Source organism: Camponotus floridanus, unplaced genomic scaffold (genome assembly GCF_003227725.1).
Source record: "Camponotus floridanus strain SB8 unplaced genomic scaffold, Cflo_v7.5 scaffold15, whole genome shotgun sequence".
Lineage (NCBI taxonomy): Eukaryota > Metazoa > Arthropoda > Insecta > Hymenoptera > Formicidae > Camponotus > Camponotus floridanus.
The window spans coordinates 619715-643411 of NW_020229270.1; the positions used below are offsets into that span (position 1 = coordinate 619715).

The 23697-nt window shown below is 29.5% G+C and overlaps 1 protein-coding gene across 2 annotated transcripts; it reads left to right on the top strand.

The window, feature by feature from the left end:
* The first annotated feature begins 66 nt into the window (after nt 1-66).
* On the top strand, nt 67-23187 carry LOC105250465. Of its 2 annotated transcripts, XM_011256565.3 has the most exons (15): nt 67-675; nt 9906-10097; nt 10202-10349; nt 10441-10735; nt 10846-11184; nt 11270-11442; nt 11763-11905; nt 13773-13859; nt 14828-15061; nt 15483-18998; nt 19754-19861; nt 20338-20448; nt 20949-21053; nt 21604-21810; nt 21893-23187. In XM_011256565.3, exons 2-15 carry the CDS (start codon nt 9936-9938, stop codon nt 22070-22072), a joined length of 5808 nt encoding a protein of 1935 aa, XP_011254867.2. In that variant the 5' UTR covers nt 67-675; nt 9906-9935; the 3' UTR covers nt 22073-23187. The 2 variants fall into 2 exon arrangements, with proteins under 2 accessions (XP_011254867.2, XP_011254869.2); XM_011256567.3 differs by lacking the exon at nt 20949-21053.
* Nucleotides 23188-23697: the final 510 nt, after the last annotated feature.

Consider the following 23697-nt stretch of genomic DNA (forward strand, 5'->3'; position numbering starts at 1 on the left):
TCTAGCGGAGAAAATGCGCACAAATAGGGCGTATATACTTGTTCGATTGCGTCATGGGAGAAATTCTGCTTTTCCTAGTCGCCACCAGTTGTGGCCAGCTATGACAGCGGTCGCGTAAGAATCAAAGGCGGCGCCTTTCGTGACATTCGGTATAGTGACGTCGTAGGGTGTACCGTTGCCCTGTTGCGATTACGTGTTTGAAATTTGACAAGAAGCGAGGAGGGAAACCGAGGGACCTCGGGGCGGCGTCCGCATCATCCTCGCGGGACACGATTTCCTTTCGCTGCGCACTCGATGGACTATTTGAAAATGGCGCGGGTAACGAGGGCCGTGGCCCCTGCGTTTGGCGTCGTTTTGTGATACTGTAATAGAATTATCCCTCGTTCTTCTCTCGTTGGCGCGAGAGAGAGAGAGAGAGGGAGAGAAGGGGGAGGAAAGTTGTTTACGTGTGCTCGCTCGGTGCGAGGAGTGCGAGTAACAGTTGTGGCGTGCTCGTTTTCTCTATTTGGCTTAGTTTCGAGGAACAAGAATCTCGGTCGCGCGGAGAACCAAGCCCTAATCCCTCTCCTTCCGCTTCTCTATATCGGTCGTCCGTGTCATTGTTCGCCGCGCGTGCTGCGCCGCGCTTCTTCGCATCGGTGCGTCTTTTAGAGAGACTGCGATCGCGTCCTACAGGTAAGTGTGTCATCTCTCCTGAGCCCGATATCGTCGAATGTCCCGCGGCGAGAGATCGGCCTGTTGTCGCTTCCATGGTCGCCCGATTGCGCTGTCTCCCGTATCGTAATGGACGACCTGTCGTTCCTCGCGATCAATGATTATTCGATTATATCGGTGCGATCGGTCGTAGCAAATAATTGCAAAAATTGACGTTCGTCAGAACAGCAAGTTGAGACCATGGAAAATTTAAATTTGACATAAGAAAATTATTCTCGATCTCTCATTACATGTGTGATTTACTGCTGAACACATCTGAAAGAAATAAAATATATGTATGTAAACATGAAAAGCCAATATAAAGTATTTCCGGAAAATTGCAATAAATTTGAAGAATAAGTCTCGTTAAATCGAACAACTTTTGTTGAGTAATCTGTGTTCGGCGATATCATTTCCAGGTTCTAGGCGTTGGTTTTTTTTTTTTTTTTTTTTTTTTTTTTAATTGAACACTAATAAACAGTTGCGTATTTCCTGTCTCGAAACTGCCACTCAACTATGTGCGTATTCGCGATTCATGTGTAGTTCGCAGATAGCGTAGAGAGAAAATTCACATTCGTGATCTGTCATTCGCGCTCGTTTGCCGGCGAAGTGGTTCTTTAATGATGAAATAAAAGGACGCGAGTCACATTCATTCCAAGAATCAGTTCATTCGTGTTGATTTGTATGTAACACTACACCATGCGTGAAGATTTCTAGTTTGAATGCTTCACGATTCGTGCTGGTAAGTAAGAAAGTAAAACAAGGACATCATTATTCATGATTTATCGAAACTATGCAGAACCGCTCATTCATTCGCTTGCTGAAATATTGTGATAAATTATGTTCACCAGGATAACAAATTACGATTCACGAATGATTAACTAGGAATCGTGAATAATGTGGAGGATTTACAACATTGAACGATAAATTTTCGTGAATTGCTGCATTAATTACGCATTGCGAATCGAGGATATACGCATAGTATCTGGCGCCAAGTTGACACAAGGTCATGCGATGTAGTAAGCGTCAGCAATAAAATAAAACAAAAAAAATTTAAATCAATTTTTTAATTCTAGTTTACAGAAATCATGCAAAGTTCAACAAGATGAAAACTCGATGGTTAGTGCCTTATGATATCATCGCCGAACATGGATTGTTTAACAAAAGTTGTTCCATTTAATACTCCACCTCTTTAAATTTTTCGTCAATTTGATTCATATTCAGATTGTATATTAAAGAGGAAACTTACTTTATATTGTTTAGCATCGATAGTCATATTATATTGCTTGAATACGAGCACGCATTTTTTTTTTTTTAATTAATGAAACTTGCTTTTGCATCCCGCATTTGATCTTACACAGTTCAACGAATTTCGAACTGCTGCAATACATCCAATGTAAGAGCCGTTGAACAAAATGCAGGTTCGATAGCTGCCTTTATTAAGAAGGGAGCACTGAAAAAGGGGGTGCGAAAACCATTGTGAACATGCAAGTCGGCGGTGCACACATTATGTTGTCGGGTTGTATAACGTATTGATCTAATCGAAAATTTCGTAGAGTCTGAAAACATAATTATATGTATATATATTATTTTTTTTTTAAGTGAAAATTGTTGGACACCAGCATCAATCTTGAATAATAATTTTAAAATATTTATAGTACATTTATAAAGAATCTCATTGCTCGGTTAATTGCACCGCTGCTTTTACATCTACTGAACCGCTATGCATTATACATGTGATAGTGCGTACGACAGTCACGCAATATAACAAAAGGAAGCGTGGGTTACGTGAGAGGTATCATATAAGGTATACCGAATAGGTATCGACCGTCGATGGTACGAATCGATTACGGGGATATCGCGGTGTACATCGGGTGTTTCGGAAGGAAAGATGTATATGTGAGTGTAAGCATTGTGACGACGTACGAAGACCAAATCTTTCAATCTCATCATCTCTCATCTTTTGTCGAAAATTTCACACTGTGACATTTATTTTATAAAGAAATATTCTAAAATTCTATTCAGAGATTATTATCTCACGTCGAAAAACAGTTATAAGTTTCATTCGGCCAATTTAATTCCAATTTAAACTTAAATTATTGATATTTTGTTTGGAATAAATGTTTACTTTGCATAAAAGCCTGTCGTGATATCGAGATGCAAACAGAAAATATTATTTCGATACATTTTACTCATTTACAAAATAATTATATACAGATATATAACTTCAATACTTTAAATTATATTTTATTACTTAAATGTATTTTTCTTTTAAAGTAATAATATCAGAAAAGTACGCTAATTATATAAGAACTTATACACTTAACAACTTGTACACACTATATAATTTAATTTTTTATTACATATTTTATTTTAATTTTTTAATATATTTTAACATTAAAATTGTTAATAATTTTATAATAATTTTAATAACATATAATTGTGTTTTACTAAAATATTTTTTGTACATGTTTTTTAACATATTTATGACATACAAATGCACATACTTAATAAGATATATTTTTAATAATGCTATAAAATTATAATATAATTATACTAGTTAATTATACTATATTATTGTATATCATCTTTTTTCTTCTCTTGTGTAATCGTGTGCCTTTAAATTACGAGATTGTAAATTAGTCTTGTTTGCAGATTATTTTTAAATCTAATTGTAAGATGAACAAATTATATTGATACATGATGACATTTAAAAGAAATCTTGGATTATTCTATGAGGAGAAATTTGAATCTCTGTTAAAACGAGAATTTGATATGAGTCGCATTATAATTCTTTGGCATTAAATATTGTTTTTTAAACATTTCATTTTATATTATATTATATATTAACAATTTTAATTACAAATATTCTTGTGGACGTATATTTTCAAGCATGTGAGATGTGTTAAAATTACGAATACATAACTCTTAATGAATTAATAAATTATATAGCTCTTTTTTTTTATACATATTTAGTATCTTTGATTTCTTTATTTTATTTTTATTACAATATTCTTTTAAAACCTTTAAAAAATAACATGATTATAATCAATTTTAATCTACTAAAAATATCCCGTTAAATATGTTACGTTACGAGTTTAATTGATCATGTATTTATGTCATCTGTATCTGCGATGGAAATAGCGACAATGAGACATCTGACTAGACTCAAATACTTGAAAAATAAACGTAGATTGTAAGGCATTGCCTAAGTGACTAGCATAATCTGCAATGAACTTGGATACACTAGATGTTAATCTTTGCGCACAGCTGTGCTTTTCTTCTATCAACATATTTTTTTTCCACCATGATATCTTATATCTGTATGTATAATTAATTCATTCGCTTTATATATCTCCATGTTTCATTGCGAAATTATCTCTAAAAATTATTTTGAGTTGAATTATAAAGAGAATTCTAACTTAGATAGGAAAAAAATGCGCTTGCAAATATGATACTAATTATTTTAGATTTATAATTATAATTATTAATTATAATTATTTTAGATTATTTAAATTTTTAAGTTGAATTTTGCATTTTCATATTTTTTTATTGTTATGTAGAGGGATAAAAAGATTATTCGTGGAAGGGGGATTAGCGTATCTGCTTTTATGTTAACTTTTCCACCATGGATTCGTGACGCGTTTAATCTATGCATTATAATGACACAATTTTGACCGGCTGTGAAACTCTTATATTTCGGAGCAACTGCATCATGATTCCTCCAATATAGTGTTTTTCTATGATTTTTTTTTCCTTCGGACATGACATAACTCGCGTTTTCGCGCAGCAATCTCGCATTTTTTATTTTTACTGAAAAACACGCAATTAAGGATATAAGATGTTGTTTCTTCATAAATTTGCATCCACAATGGAGCATAAAGTGGAATAAAATAAATACATTCTAAATTGGATTCTTCAAAGAACTTGTTTCCTTTCTATTAGTCTGTTATTTACATTCCTGAAAGCATATTCAATCATCTACAATCTAAAAAATACTTGCATTTTAATGTGCCTTTGATAAAAGCTTGACTACAAATTATATAAATTTTATGAACGTGAATGTCACATAGAGAAGAGAAGATTATAACTTATTCTGTGTAATTTTTATGTATTGTGATATTCATTGAAACTTTGTAGTATCTTCCATTGGATGAAACACGTTCTCCGCAATAATAATTCTTGTAACTCTCGACGAATTCGATACAATACAGAAACGCCCCTGTAATTATTATAAATTACGCACGTACGTCTCCTCGGTGTGAGTCATGCGTGCTTGTGCATGACGTAATCAAAGTATATCGTATCATATGCGTTTTTTCTTGCTGGCTCTTTGCGCTTTACTTCGTGTCTACCTTTACACTCGTGTAAAAAAATGTATATGATATAATATAAAATTTCACTTCCGTGGCATTTAAAAAAGAAGCACTTCTTATTTATTAATTTTAATTAATTTCCTTATTTACTAACTTTAATTAATTTCCTTCAACCAATAATTAAAAATTGAGGCTTAATCGATTTCAAAATTAAATGCTAATTAGATAATTCAGTGAATTGCAGAATTATATGTTCGAGTTGTTTGGCAGAAAATTATATTTATATTGACGAATTGAATATTAAACTTTTATATTGACGAATTTAATATTAAACTGCTGTCCTATGTAAAAAAAAATAAATATAAAATTTAAAAAAATATGAAAATTAAATCTAATTAGATACTCTAAGAAACATATTGAATATATGATTTTCTAAAAATATGCCATTCAAAAATTAATTGTATTGTCATATAATCTAAATACAAAATTAAAGTAATATTAAAAAATTAGTTCCTTTAAACTTGAAATATAATTAAAAAGTAATATTAAAAAATTAGTTCGTTTAAAATTGAAATTAAAATATTCGTTTATTAATATAATGTTAAGATTTAATCGTTGAATTAAATATTTGTATTGTTTTGTAGAAATTTAAATTTAAATATTGTGCTATCTTACAAGAGTAAAATTAGTTGTTAAGTCTTACAAGATTAATAATAAGTCTTATAAGTCTATCAAGTTTAATAAGTCTTATAATTCTATCAAGTATAAATTCTTAAACGAATATTATGATGTCAATAACTTTGGAGTATTTAATTTTTTAATATTATACTTTTTAATGATTTCATAGGTTTCTTAAAGCTTTTAATTAGCATTTAATTTGCACATTTTTTATTTTTTTATTTTCATATCGTATTATATACATATGTATTTATTTTTTTATATGAGGACGAGCAGATTAAGCTGTCCCCTTGGCTGTCCCATTTAGTATATAAATAATTTTCTACCAAACGATTAGAGCATTTAATTTCGAATTTAATTTACATCCAATTATCATTTATGTTAGCAAAAACTGCTCTTTGGATTTATATTAATTAATGAATTTATCTTAACTTATTAATTTATTTTATTACACTTGAACACTTTGTCTGTGTGTACAGTTGCATTATTTTTACTTTTGTTGTTGGCAAATAATATATTTGCTTTAGAAAATCCTCACAAAAACATTCATAGAGATTATATTATATATACAAATTATATTATATTATTCATACAGATTGTGTGAATAAGATATATTGGAATTCGTGGCATGAAATGATGATGAAATCGACTTAAGAATCGAAACTCACTACACACATTAATTTCTATTTATAGTACTTTTTAACTCATATACTCGACTAATTTTTTTTTCTTTTTTTTCTTTTTCTTTAAATTAAATGATGAGTAATAAATTAGGATGTGTATAGCAATTAATTTAGGGATTGTTTTAAAGCCAAAATTATAAGAGAACAATTGATTTAATATATTTTAAAAATTATAATTTTGCAACATTAATTCGTTTTCATTTCTCTGTTTTTATATGTAACAAAGTGTGAATATATTAAAAAAAAGTGTCTAAATATAAATTAATAATAATGTGGTATTATGTTTTTTCTCATACTGAATAAAAACTATTTTTTTGAGAATTTACGTGCACATTGTTGGATATATCGAAAGTCGTGATAAGTAAAATAAAAATAATTCTTCATACAAATTTAAGTGGAAAATGTAAGATAAAATTTTTTCATGTAAAAAAATTTTATCTTACATTTTTCACTTAAATGTAAAAGTATTATTTTTTTTAAAATCGACTTTAAAGGTCGATCGAATATATGTATATATATATATATATATATATATATATATATATATATGTACATATATATGCATATACAAGACACGCGCGAACGCATGCACGCACGCACGCACGCACGCACGCACGCACGCACGCACGCACGCACATGTACACCTATACATATACTTTCGATTAATTTTTAAAATCGATTTTTTCGAAAATAAAATGTTGCATGAAAAAAAAATTTATTCTATATTTGCGAATATGATGCAGCGTGCACACGTGTGTATGCATGTACTTTTCGACTTTGATTTTACATTTTCGATTTGTATCACGATTTCTAAATGTTCTATATAATCTATTTGTGCAAAACTTATCTACTAATCGATATCTATGATGGCTTATTTTAGTCAAACTATATATTAAAATTGCAATAAAAACATCTAAAAATGTACATATATGTATACTATTTTATAATAATTTATATAGTATAAGAAAATTGCTACAAGGTATCACTAATGGCAAAAAGATTATTGAATCAAACTCATATAAAACATCTATATTTGTAAAATATTTAAATATAAATCAGGATATACATAAAAAAACCAATCAACTTTTCATTTTTCTCCAAAATTTTTTTAGCAACATTAAAAACACTTAATGCACATCTTGAATATCACCTATTCCTATTAAATTAGTCTTCTTTTTAGCGCTAAGTAAAACCTAATATATTCTTCAAAATTTATTATTAGCATACGTGTGCGCGATCGTTGCTGTTGCCATTGCTGTTGCCATCGTCGTTGCCATCGCTGCCGTGTCATTTCGCGACCAGTAATCACCAGTATTATCTCATCAGTCCAGTAAAGAGCATGTGTAAAGGCCGCCCACTTCCAGTGATGATGGCACTTTCTGAATTCGTACATCTGAACTTTGTTCATCATGATGCCTGGATTCGACATTAATTATTTTTATATTTTTAAAAGAGGAACATAAAGAATAACTTATGTGAGATAAGTGTAAAAAGAATAAGAATTTTTTAGTCATATCAATTAAAAAAATTGTTTTTAAGATTTATAAATTTTAATAATATACTTAATTTTGATTGCAATAAAACTTCTTCAACACGTCACATATCGTATTTATAATATCCTGAAATAAAATAGCTGTTTTTTTTGTTATTTTAACTGCAAATTTTTCAAAATTGTGATGGAGCAATTTGGAAATCATATTCAGCATCAGAAAGATTACAGAAATTATTTTTTCCTGTAATCTTTTGTATTTTTTTTGCACTGTGTTATCAATGTATATATTCATCGAAGCAAATTATAAACTTGTTAAAATTATTATGACTTCGATCACTCGAAAAGGACCAAAACCTATGGTCGAAACGTTGTGATTCCTTACCTCAATAAAATTGCCAGTTTGGTCGATTTTAATTACGTCTTTTATTTTATCTACTGGCGACCTTCAAGAATTTAATGTTAAAATTATTATGATTATATAATTTTTTTCTCAACCTAAATTTTTTTATCTAAAATATTTTTATTTGTATACTTATAGTATCTTTTCTCTTTGCTTCTTATTAATACCTTCGATTTAATCGCCAAATTGATATAAAATAAAAAACAGCGAGCTGTTGTTATCTAATCAATGAGAGATTTGTATTATCGATAACTTTGATCATTTTTTAATTCGTTGCATGTTTCAAGAATATGCGAATTTTAACAAGTTGTATTCTTAAGAGCGCTTTAATCTCGCAAATGCGGATGCTGAAAAATGCTTTTGTGGGATCTTTTGGAATGTTTTAACGATTATCATTTCAATACTGATTTAGCAGCAATTGTAACTAATAGCGAATTGAATTGGATGTATTAGTGCGCATTGATATATTAAAAAGCAGATTAAAGGCTGTAGTATATAAATTTACAATGCAAGTAACTAAAATACAATAAGATAATTAGCGTTCCGAATTATAGTTGTTATTGTATTGAATACAGTTCTTTCATTTACCGCTATACAACGTATTTATTTCGTATTCAAGTTTCTGTCACGAGCAAATATCAAAGGAAGGTTCCGTTAGCACACATCCGGATAGCGCACATTACACACATAGACCGATGCCTAGAGTAACCATCATTGACCAACCAAGTCCTAATCTTCACTAGGCAATTGTAGCGATGCGAACTCACGTTTAATACAAAGATCGCAAAGTACGGTTGATAAGATAAAAGATATTTATTTTTGTTTTATTTATTATAAATAATCTGATAAACAGAGAGCTCAGAATATTAAACTTATTGTTTAACAACATAACTGGGTGGAAAATTGTTTACTGATTGCTTCAGACGCAAAATAAGAACCCAATTATCATATAAATCTTTAGCAATCAACACGTAAACTGCAAACATATAACTTTCATTAAAATAAGTGCATGAAATGTAATTTTCAATATAAAGATATTGATCCGAAGATTCGTCAAATCATATAGAATGCGTATTCTAGAATTTCATAACGAATAGAATGACATATATATATATATATATATATATATATATATATATATATATATATACACATACATGTCATTCTATTCTTTATAAAATTCTAGAATATGCATCTTATTTATTTATTTATAGTTCAACAAATTTCTGATCAACTAAAAATCTTTATTCTTTATTAACAAAATCATAATCTGCTTTGCGTGGCGAACGTACATTCGAAAAACCCTCACGAAATATTGATTATTTCTCCGTGTGGCACCATGTTTTAGACACAATCTGTATAGTAAAATATCGTGACACGAGACTTTCTTTTCTCTGTCGATATTATTGAGAGATTGTAGAAAAATATCAAGTTATATTCAAAGCCTTCTCCTGCAGTAATTTTATAATAAAATATACATGTACATTTCGATATTTTGGAATATGAAAATAAAAAAAAAACTAAATATTTTATTGCTTTTATAATTCAAAATAATTTCCTTATTGATGAACATTATTTATATGTTAAATTCTTTCGCTATTTTTCATTATTATATAGAAATAAAGTGATGTGTTTTATTTCAGATATAAAGTCAGATATAAAATAGAACGAAAATGCCGGAAGAACAAAAAGTTGTTGCTGGTGCTCCGACGGAAGCAATGGCGGAAAATGGAACTGGTACAAACTCGCCCACCAAAAGTCCGGTCAGCAAAGGAAAAATGGCTCTCGCCAAAGTCACCCTTCTAGATGGTACCGTACGGGATTATTACATCGACGTGAGTGTCCAAAAGTTTTAATTACGTTTATTATATGCATATAAATGAAAAAAATTATTTTTGATTATTCGATGTTAATGTTAGATGTATTGGGTTTATTGCAGAGAAAGGCGAGAGGCCAAGAACTTCTTGATATGATTTGTCAAAGCATGAATTTACTGGAGAAAGATTATTTTGGCCTCATTTACGAAGACAGACACGATTCTCGCAATTGGTTGGATCTCTACAAGAGAATTATAAAATTCATAAAAAGTATGGAAACTGTAATAAAAATTATTATTTATATTAATGATAGATAATAGTATGTTCGAATATTTTCTCTAAAGTTAATATATGATTTTAGCCGAACCATGGAAGTTTAATTTCGAAGTGAAATTTTACCCACCAGATCCAGCCCAATTGCAAGAAGACATTACGCGTTATCAACTGTGTCTACAAATTAGAAACGATATTATTACAGGTCGTCTACTTTGTTCTTTCGTGACACATGCCCTTTTAGGCTCCTATCTAGTGCAATCAGAAATTGGAGATTATGATCCTGAAGAACATGGAAGAACATATTTGAAAGACTTTAAGTTTGCACCTAACCAAACGCCCGAATTAATTGAGAAAGTGATGGATCTCCATAAAACCCATAAGTTAGTTTCATTTTTATATAAACATTTTAGATTTTTGTTTAAATTTGTAGAATAAAGATAAATAATATGATAAGAATTATTTAAATAACACTTTTTTTATCATATTTTAGGGGTCAAACACCCGCCGAAGCAGAATTGCATTATCTCGAAAATGCGAAAAAATTAGCTATGTATGGCGTAGATCTTCATCCTGCAAAAGATTCGGAAGGCGTTGATATAATGTTAGGTGTATGCGCTTCAGGCCTTCTTGTTTATAGAGATTGTTTAAGAATTAATAGATTTGCCTGGCCAAAGATATTAAAAATATCTTATAAGAGGCATAATTTCTACATTAAAATTAGACCAGGTGATTTTGAACAATTTGAATCTACAATTGGATTCAAATTGGCAAATCACAGAGCAGCGAAAAAATTGTGGAAAGTATGCGTGGAGCATCATACTTTCTTCAGGTAAGTAATAATTGTAAGTAATATTTTTTTAAATTTAATATAGCAAACATTTTAATCAAATGAAAAATTCTCTTCATTTTTGTAGACTTATGAGTCCGGAGCCTGTGAAGAAAGTAGGATTAATTCCATATCTGGGGTCTCGTTTTCGATACTCTGGAAGAACTCATTACGAAACGAAGAAAACCCCTATTGATAGACAACCTCCGCAATTCGAGAGAACTTTGAGTGGCCGACGACTCGCATCTAGAAGCATGGATGGTAAATAAAGTTTATCATTTGCAAATAATATTCAAATATGAATGTTATAATAACGATGATTTAGTAGAAACGTTAATTGCTACAATTCTCATATATGTTTACTCAGAAATGTCTGATTTAAAAGTTTTTTATTAAGGCTTACACAAGCTTGCACAGGCATGAATTTTCATTATTAGAATGGCATTATTAGTATCGGATATTTCAATTTTAATTTTATTTTCAAAATATTTATCATAAACCACAAGTGCCTTTTCATATCTTTCATATCTTTAAGTCTATGCAATACTAAGATGTTGAAGTAGTGTGACTGCCTTATATAGCATTAGGTGGGCCTAAATCAGTCGAAACATATGGTTCCGAACCAAGCAAACGGCATACTATGAGTTATGAGCCTGAGACACTTCCTGATGATATAGAACATATAGACCGACGGCCTAGTCCAATCAAGAAACAAAAAGAGAAGGTAATATATGTTTGTCATATGTTTGTGTTGAGCGAGAAATTTCTTTTATTTAAAGTAACTACTAGAATGTAGAGTATGCATAAATTTCACCATATAAATGTGAAATTGACTCGCAGCAAAATTTATAAATTTATGTATCATAATTTTTAAATACGATGTATGTACTTTCAAATTAATTATTTAATCATTATAAAAAATGATAGAATTAATATATAAAAAAAATTATATGATATAATGTACAAATTTTATGATAAGCGCATTAAAAGCGCAACAACATATAATATTTTTATAGTTAATATAAAACCTAATATAAAGTTTTCATAAAAGTTAATATAAAATTTTTACAAAAGTTTCTATCAGAGAAGTCATGAAACACTAATTGCTTCTCATTCTTCATGTATAAGTAAATCAATAGGTTGACCGACTCTAATATTTTTTATATTAATTTTATACTGGTATGTACTGATTTTTTTTCACAATATAATTATTGACTTACTTGAGCATCACAACATTAATTTTCACATATATTATAGGGGAATAAGACTACTTTACCAATTTTAATTTAATTTTCCCTAATTTCTATAATGATATAAAAATAATGATGTATTTTCTTTTCAGATTTACAAAAGCTTTATTTACTATCTATAAACATTGAAAAATTTGAAATAAATTAGAGATTTTTTAAGATTTAGGTTTGGAGACATATAAATTTCTCGTTGTCTTGCTTTCATATGTAAGGACAACATAACTTTTAGTAGTAAATGAAATAAAATTTATGTGTATGCATGTATTGTGTGCATGTATGCGTGTTTATGCTTGCGTGCGTATGGATAGATGTAGGTGTGTGTAAATTCTTTTTAGCATCATTAACTCACCAATGATAAGAACATGATAAGAATGGGTATTCGATCCCTTTGGAGTGCTTGATTAGCATGACTCTTTGCTTCTCACGTTCGGGGTGCTTGATTACCATGAATTTCTTTGCCTATCACGTTCGGAATGTATGATTACCGTGAGTCCCCTTGTCTTTTATGTTCGGAGTGTTTGATTATCGTGAGTCTCTTTGTTTCTCACGTTTGGGGTGCTTGATTATCGTGAGTCCCCTTGCCTCTTACGTATAAGTGCCTGATATAATAACACTTATAATTTTACGTAAAAAAAATTAATGTAGCTAATAATGATAAATGATAGACGATGAAGCTGTTCATTGAAAATTTCAACATATATCCAACAGCTGAAAAAGAAATAAAAAAATTTGTCTCCAATATTTTAAATTGGTTTCGGATTAAACTTTTAATTTTTTTATTCGATTTTATTTATTTGGATTCCATAAATCTCAAGCAATTTTCAAATCAAACTTTTTATACATACATGTGCACGTGTAAACAGACGGGCGAACAAAGATTAACAACATGTGAGAGGCAAGAAATCTTATGCTAATCAAGCGCTCTAAAAAGATAATCGTCATGGAAAAGGAATTTACACACATCTATATTTATATTTATCTATACGCATGCTGGCGCAAACACACACGCGCGCACACATACAAATTTGCGTGCGCAAAGAAATCTTGGAAATATTATATATAATAACTTATCTATCTTGTCGTCTTATTCCTCTTTTTTTTAATTTTTTCACAAATTTGGATTTATTATATAATGTTGCATGTCAATTTTTATATTATACAACACATGTTATAGAATTGCGTATCACATATTGTTGAGACATAAGAGTAGAATTAATCTCACAATCAGTATATAAGTAAAATTATAAAGATTTCTATTAATATTAGAAAGCTTCAGTCTTAAAAAAATAATTTTATTTTTGAAACATATTGATAGTCTTAATCATTAAATAACATCAATAGCTTACACGAAAAACAAGTGCTGGAACAACATCGGCCAGCAGCACCAGTAGCCTTGAAGGAGAATATGATGCGGATCGTGGCAGAAAGGTATAAACAATTTTAGCTAGAACCTTTGCTTTATTTTATAATTATATATATATATATATATATATATATATATATATATATATATATATGCATGCATACATACATACACATATATACATATATAATAATGGATTTATAGTACAATTTTATGTATATGTAATCATTTGATATTTTTTATCCCAATGCATGTTGCTTTTTTTTAAATTTTTATTTCTCATAAAAATTCATATAATTATTATTTCAATATGAAATGTTAATTATGTATTTAATATTTATATCAATATTAAGAATGCAAGCATGCAGATAATAAGAACTTAACAAATTTTTCGTTATTGATTATTATAAATTTAAAAGTTTAAGAAATTTAAATGAAATTACATTATAACTGCCGAACTATTGTTTAATAAGAATATTATTTAAATATATATATATATAAATTAATTTTACTACTATTAATTTTACACACACATACACACATACAGGGTGTTTATTTTAAAACTTTCCATCCGTTTTTCATGTTTGATTATTTTCTGCGAAATAAAATGTTCAAAGACGTCAATTTTGTTTTCTACGGGGACATTTAAGTATATTAAATGCAACGAAATTTTGTCTCCTTCGTTGCATTTAATGAACTTAAATGTCCCCGTAGAAAACAAAATTGACGTCTTTGAACATTTTATTTCGCAGAAAATAGTCAATTATGAAATAAAGATAGGAAGTTAGGTTATATATATATATATAATGTTATACATTAAACATAAATGTTATATATATGAAATAGATATTTAATATAACAAAAACTACAATATATAAACATACATATTTTTAGAACGCAAATTGTTGTATATAGAGCATGTATTGCATTTTAAAACGTAATTTTTCGTGTAATTTTTAGTATTATTTTAGCAAAGTAATGGCTTTATGCTTGGTGCATGAAGTAACGTGTGATTGAATAAATTTACTTGTAGAAACCGGTCGGAGGAATAGCTGTCCTACCGCCCGGTAATCTATCAAAGAAGAAGAAGGATAAACAGAATGAGAACGAAAAAGAAAATCACAATGATCTGAATAATACTGATTTAATTAATGACAATGCCCATCTTGATAATATAGATGATAAATCATTGTCTAAAAAAGAATTGAAAAAGAAGGATAAAGAAACGCCTAAAAAAGTTAGTAGAGAAAAAAAAGAAAAAGTTAAGGTAAGTTTTATATTGTGTTGTACGCGCACATTGCTGTTTTTTTTGTATTCTAATAAAATATGTACATTAGACAAAAGAATTTTAAATATATTTTTATAAGTAATATACTCACGAATAAAGTTTATTATTTTATATTATTTTTAAATATAATTTAAATAAATCTTTTAATATTAAATTTCAATAATAATATTGAAGAAATATTTCATTAAAAAATGTATAATTATTTTTCAATTGAATGTACATTTATATAGTTTGAGTTATAATTTAAATGCACGAAGATATTAGTTTCTTTAATCTTTGCATAAATAATAGATTTGCATTAATAGTAGATTTCGTTTAAATGTAAAATATATCATTTATAAATTATATATTACATGTTAAGCATGTTTTTGTACTGCATGTATTTTTATTATTATCTAAGAGTCCTGTCGGCGGTTTCCTGTTTGCGAAAAAGGATAAAGATAAGAAAAAGAGCAAAGAACTCGACGAATCTGTGGACAAAAGTGATGTCGAATCGAATCTTTCGGTGTTGGAAAAGCAAGAAAAAGAAATCGATAAAGAAACAGATACGGAAAAGAAACAAGATCCTACAAAATCTCAATTTCCTGGTTACACGAAACCTTACGATTATGAAGAAACGGAAACTTCGCCCAAAAAGCCGTTCACCCCACACGGTTTTACATATGAAGATCGACCCGCATCACCAGGAATACAAGATCAATCATCACCTACTTCAGCTAGTCGGAAAGCAACAGGATTGGCATTTAATTATGCTCCGGGAGAAGAGAAAAAGGTAGTGGAATCTGCAGAAAAGAGAAAAACAAAAGAAGCGGACAAGCAAGCATCAGGATTAAAGACACCTGGGCTTAATTATGTAGAATCTGCCGCTCTTAAGGAGCAGCAAAAGAGTGTTACAAAATTAGATACTGATAAGGATCAAACAGCGACTTTTATCGCTGATGAACGTGAAGATACTAATCAAGCTGTAATAGTGCCGCCATCAACAGAATTTAAATCAGATTATCATATTTTGCCTCTTCCCGATGGTTCAAGATTTATCGGAGGTATGGTTTATACTAAAGAAGGTAAACTATTAGATCAGAGTAATCTTGGACCACATGATAGCAAAATAATAGACGGTAAAATTTATGGAAAAGATGATAAGCTAGTGAAGAAGGCCGATTTCGGACCACATGGAATTCACGTCAGCAACGGTATAATTACTGGAAAAGACAATAAACCTTTCTATCAGGAAATATTAGGTACGGATAGAAATTTAATAAAGAATGGCATTATTTATTCTCCCAACGGTGAAGTAGTAAAACAATCTTTCCTCGGGCCGAATCATGCAACAGTAAAAGAGGGAAAAATATTATTAAAGAACGGCAAACCGGTTCAACATTGTCAATTAGGTGCGGATGGAACATACGTGAAAGAAGGTCTCATCTTTACATCTAATTCCAAACCTATGACTCAGGGATCATACGATACGGATGATAAATACATAGTTGCCGGTATTGTATATAACGAAGAAGGCAAACCTTTGACGCAATTTACAATTGTACCTGACGATACATTTATTTGTGACGGTTTAATTCATGGAGGAGACGGAAAATTGCTTAATGCCGGGAAGCTAGGTCCGGAAAGTCATACTGTTATCGAGGGAAAAATTTACTCGAAAGATGGTAAATTGATCAAGCATGAATCTTTTAGTTCTGACGGATCTATCGTAAAAGATGGTATAATTTACTCGAAAGATGGAAAATTCTTGACTCAAGGATCTTTGCTACCAAGTGGTGCTCACTTAAAGGATGGAAAAGTGGTTGGCAAAGATGGCAAGCCTATTAAGCACGCGTTTTACAAATCCAATGGTAGTTTCGTGAAAGACGGTATGATATATGGAGAGAATGGTAGATTCCTGAATCAAATTCCATTAATAGCTGATGGTCATTCTATCAAAGAGGGATTATTATACGATAGAAATAACAAACCACTCTCTCAAGGTCTTTTTAAGCCCGATAATCTTATTATTAAAGAAGGTATATTGTACAATGCAGATAATACAATAATGTCGAATGTTAATCTCGGATCTGAAGGATTAATAGTGAAAGATGGCACTGTTTTAAGCAAAGATGGTAAACCAGCAAAACAAGAATCGTTTGGTTCCAATGGAAGCTATATAAAAAAAGGTATTATTTATGCGAAAAACGGAAAGCCGCTTAATCAGGATTCATTAGTGCCCGAAGGTGCAGCTATTAGGGACGGTAAAATATATAACATGGACGGAAAATTATTAAAGTTCTCATTTTTCAAACCGGATGGTAGTTACATTAAAGATGGTCTTATTTATGGCGGTGACAAAAAACCATTGAACTTGAGCGCAGCTTTGCCGGAAGATAGTTTTATCGTTAACGGAATAATATTCAATCATACAGGACAACCGTTGCATAGAGAATCGTTTGGATCTGATGGTTCATACGTAGCAGGTGGATTGGTTCACGGAAAAGATGGCAGAATCGTGTTGCAAGGCGTGTTTGGTCCTGACGGTAACACCATTCAAAACGGTATTATCATAGGTAGAGACAATAAACCTTTAACACAAGACGATAAAGGTCCAGACAATCTAGCAATTAACAATGGGAAGATTGTGGATAATTACGGAAATCCGAAAAATTTACCCTCGTTAGTACCTGATGGATGTTATATACATGATGGAGTAGTCTATGATAAAAATGGACAATTACTGAGACAAGGTGCATTTAAACCGGATGGATGTTATATACGAGATGGTCTCATATATGGCTGGGGAGGTCAATTGCTGAATGCAGGATCTGAGTTACCTGGTGATAGCTACATCGAGAAAGGTAAAATATACGGCAAAGATGGGAAGCCTTTAAACCATATTTCATTCGGTATCGAAGGTAACTTCATCGAAAATGGCATTATTTACGGAAAAAATAAAGAATTGCTCAATCACGGTACATTTGGCGATAATAGTTATGTAAAAAATGGTTTGTTATACGGGCCAGATGGAAAGCCGTTAAATAAAAGACGAACCATAATTACCGTCACATCCGTTCGTTACGGCTTAGTGTGCGATGATGATGGGCAACCACTGAAATCCGGCAATTTTGATAATGACGGTAATGTAATCAAGAACGGCAGGATTTATGATCGCGCGGGAGGATACTTTAATCAAAACATTTACGGTAATGATGGTAGCTTCATTAAAGATGGTTTAATTTACGGACGCAATGGAAAACCTCTCTCTCAGGGAGCTTTATCACCAGAAAACAATTTCATAAAAAATGGCAAAGTTTACAATGTTAATGGTCAGCCGCTAACTCAGGAAGCATTTGGATCAGAAGGTCTGAAAGTTATACAAGGAATCGTGGTAGATAAAACTGGTAAACCGATAAAACAAGCGAATTTTGATGATGAAGGAAATGTTGTCAAAGATGGAATAATTTGCGCGCCTACCGGAAAACCTCTCGACAAATATTTTATAACCATCACAATGGTGCGTAAAGGACTTATATGCGACAAAAATGGAAAACCGATCACGCGAGCACCGTTTGGAACCGATGGTAGTTTCGTTAAAGACGGCAAGATACATGACAAGTTCGGAAAGCTGCATAATCAGGAATTATTTTATGAAGATGGATCATACGTAAAGGACGGTGTGATATATGGAAACAATAATCAACTGATGGATAGCACGACGATTCTGAAAGATTTGCAAGAACCACCAAAGTCCATTTCCACGAAATTGAAAAAGCCCGTAATTCCGATTACGACACCAACAATCGTGAAAACGACAACTAAACAATCGGTAGTCAAGGATCAGGAAGGCGTGACGCAAAATATTCAGGAAAAGATCGAGGATCTTACACCAGGTGGCACAGGCCAAGTTACAGTATCTACTCACGTCAACAAGGTGATATGCTTGAAAAAAAATAAAATTAGCTTAGATATTATAATTCACTTTTTCAAATAAAAAATTTGATATAACATCAGATAATTGACAAACAAGAAAATTTGCATGTATATAATTATATTGTGATTAGCCAATGCTATATAAAATATTTTTTTCCATTTATGTTTTACATCTAAATATATTGCATGAAGTTGAGTGATACATTTGCCTAGAATAAATGTGTAGTTAAAATCTCCAAAATTTTATGATAATTGTTTAACTGAAGTAGATATTTTTAAATCTGCAAAATGCGATAAATGGATTATAATAAATACTTGATAAATCTAAATGAATTTACTGTATTAATTTCAAATAAACATTTTACAATTTTAAATATCTCATCTTTTTCATAAATCAATAGAAGTAGAAACTGATACTAAATAGTAAATTTATTTATATTTACCGAATAATTTGATGCAATCGATTTTTTGCAGATTTAAAAGTATCCATTTTCTTTAATAAAGAATACATTAGTAAGTATTTTTCATAACGAATTTGAATCGTCTTATAACATTTATCGTCTTCATATAAAATTACATCTGAATACATATTCATTTCATTTTGTATACATTTGTTTTATGAAACATAATTTAACATAAAGATTACTTTCTTACATATTAGTTATTTCTTACTCATTAATTTATTCATATTTTTTAATAACTATTTATCATTAGTTGTATGTCTCGAGACTTTAGTTACATGGTAGTTATATTTAGGCAGAAACATCGGATGATGGTAGAACTCCATATATGACAGCAACAGCTGTTACTACTCGTACTGCCACGATGCATGAAGATCTTGAAAAGAACCAAAAAACAAGTCAGGTTTGTAATTAGTTTGTAATTATTAGTATTATTTTGTAGAATATTAATAGGAATTTACATATTAGAAGCTTGTGCTACATTTATGTAGAGAGTACTCCATTTTAATGGAAGTAGTTGTATATCTTAAACTTAACGTTGTACAAAAAAATTGTAGACAAAATTTATTGGGTTTTGAAAAAGAAAGAAAGGGAAACATAATCATTCGTTATAAATACTTTTTTTTAATGATGTTAAAATTCAAGATTATATGAACTTTTTTTTAATTTAAAATTCTCTAAATTTTGTCGGAAACATTATTTTATACGACGATTTATTTTTTCTAAATTTCGTACAAATTTCGAAGAAAACGCGAATTGTAATATTTTATGTGAAACAACCTGTATATGTATATTTTTTAAATTTTATTTTTGCCTAAGTCTTATTTTTGTCTAATTATTATTTGCTTGCTATTTGCTACAATTTATTTTTCACATTAGGTAGAAGAAAAGACTGTAGCACATACAACTGCGACCAGTGCAACGAGGCAAGAGCAACGAGTAGTAACGCAAGAGGTTCGAACCACGAGTCATGTACTTTCTGGCGAACAGGTAATTTTTGGATATTCTTTTTTTAGATTAAGCGCTTAAAATTAATAAGTGAAGCATGTAAGCGGTTTTGTAAGTTACTACATGGATATTTTTTGGATTTTGATTTAACTATATCATTTCATATTTAAGTTTTTATCATTTCATGTAACATTGTATACATATGATCGTAGCACAAATATAAAATTGCTTCACATATAATATTTACTTGTGTCATATATTTAATATTTAATTATAACTATTTTCAATTGAATATTTTTTTTTAATTATTTTATCACTTTATTAGATACATCAATTAGACTTATATGAGATATTGTTAATATATTTTAAGTGTAAATTAATTATAAACAATATAATATTCTGATCTGATTTAACAATAATTCACAATAATAATTAATAACATTTGATCATATATTCATATATTTATAATTATATATTTATTTTTATTTATTTTTGTTATAAATCAAATTTTTGTGGCTTGGTTAACACGTTGCATGGCGTAGCTGTTCTCACGAAGATTAAGTACATCGAGTTCAAGCAGCGGAGATTCAGGCACACCGATTGATCTTGATGATGATCAACAAGCTTTCTACAATCAATATTATCAGGTAATCAAATAACAATCAAATCAAATAATCAAATCACACTTTCCTGTACTAATATATGGAGCAGAAGATTGCGCATATTTAAAAGCAGCAGGATTACAGGTATTCATAATAAACATGGCATATTTTGGTTCAGTATTTTATTTTAACAGCTAACATGATGATGCAGTGCATCTGCATTAAGGTATTTTTGCTTGTATCTTTATATTTCATAATGTTTAAAAAATATAATTTATATGTTATTTTTCGATACGAAACAGAACATATAGATCATTTATATATATATTTTAACATATTTTATTATATATATATATATATATATATATATATATATAAAAGTTAAAGATATAAATAATATAATTTTAATTTTAAAATGAGCGTTTTAATCTGAATATATCAATTTGTGATATTGATTTGTTTTTTACATTTCTATTATTTTTATTTTTATTTTTTATTAATATGCAATAATATTAATTTTATAATTGTTATTTTTTAAAATCATATTTTTTATTGGACTTTCAAATAACAAATCTGTAAATAAATTTTGATCCAGGGAGATCCAGCTGTGATTGCAACTGAGAAGCATGTTTATACAGGAGAACCAGAGAGTAATGTGACAACAACGACTACGGTACCCGTAGTAACAACTGAAACAAGAAAAGTAGCTCTCGAGAGTGAAGATGGTAACTATAGCGCTACAGGAGAAATAGTCAGTACACAGACTATATCCAGTAAAACTCGTACTGTTGAAACTATAACGGTTTGTACATATTATTATATATTATATTTCTATCTATATATTGTTTGTGATTATATAATTTATCATTAATTATTGGTTACAGTATAAAACGGAGAAAGATGGCGTAGTTGAGACACGAGTGGAACAGAAGATAACGATACAATCGGATGGTGATCCGATTGATCATGATCGAGCTTTAGCAGAGGCAATACAAGAAGCCACTGCTATGAATCCGGATATGACAGTAGAAAAAATCGAAATACAGCAGCAAACAGCACAGTAATTATTTGGAAAATAATCGTCACATACATATAAAAGGGCACTCTTGGTCTACAAATAGCACGAACAATTCGTTATCTTAGAGACTAGAAAAATATATTGGTATTTATAATACATATTTTATGTTGCACGCATTGCTGGATGCATCATGAAAAAAACTAGACTGAAGTATGCTACCAAAAACGTCGATAAATCTTTAAATATTCTATAAAGTTAATATAAAGCAGAAGAACAATATTAAGCTTTATATCTTCTTTCCTTAAGAAGGGCAAAGAAGGCTTTTGCTTATGGCTTGCCCAATAACTCGAGCTTAAACTCAATACAAAATTGAGTTTAATAGTTGGAAATGATGAAACATTGATAACAATTTTTTAATGAAGAGAATGGTATCTCGTATTATATAAACTCTACAGTGTTCATATATTGAAATGATTAAGAAAATATATTTATATGCACGAAAGTATAAATAAATCTTATAAATATAATGTAAACATAGCTATGTATATGTATGTAAACAAATGGATAAGCTATTTATACATAGTTATGGCGATAATTATATAGATATAAAAGACATAGGGTGCCCTGCAACTTAAAGTTTTGATAATGAGCATTTCATAACAGTAAAAAGAGAAATTATTATATACCATACAGATAATAATCTATACACAATGCAATTATTGAGACAGTTATTGAAACTTTTACAGTAAAGTAAATATTGAAACACTTTAAATTGAGTAATGTTGCAATTTTTGTAATCAACCAAATCTATTAAAAGCATGTTCTCCTCTATCTGAATATTTTCTATTCTCTAATACAAAACTTATTATTTTCTCTTGTTCATCTTGTAATACTAACCCTATTGTATTATCTATTGTAAGGTTTAAATACAATAAGATATGCTTTTTATAAAATATATGTATAGTTTGACTCTGAATGAAATTCATTTGATTTTCTAAAAAAATGTAGTTACAGAATCGAATATTATGTGACAGAATCAAAGTAAAAATACACACACAAATATAACACGTCTCACACACACAGGATAAATTATTAGAAATTGCCATTCTCAATAAGTTCTAAGATATATCTTAAAAAAAATATTTTAGAAACGACAAAATTGTTTAGTATGAAAAAAAAACATTCTATAATTAGTACAATTTTGTTCTAAGTGGTACCCATTTTTGAAGATTTCAAAATTATCTCTATTTTTTAAAATAAATAATATGTTTTTTTATTTAAGTTCATTCCCCACATTTAAAAACATGAAGATTGAATCAGTCAAAAGTCTATGAGATATTTTTTAATTTATTTTGATATGTTGCAATAAAATGTATAAATATTTTGTAAAATATTCGCTTTTTCCAAAGACTTTATTTTAATACTTTTATATATTGAATAATGAGTTGAATTGATTGATATTAAAAAATGCATATTTGTATTTAAGAAAAGAAGATTTGCATCTTGCAAATGTGAAGTTGCATTTATAAAAATATAGGATTATCAGTAATTTTGCTCATTATTCCTTGAAAAACTTAGCAAACATTTTAGTGAGAGAGTGAATCAAATTTATAAAATATTTTGTAATTTATGTCACAATATATCGCAATAAATTATAAAATATTTCGTGAT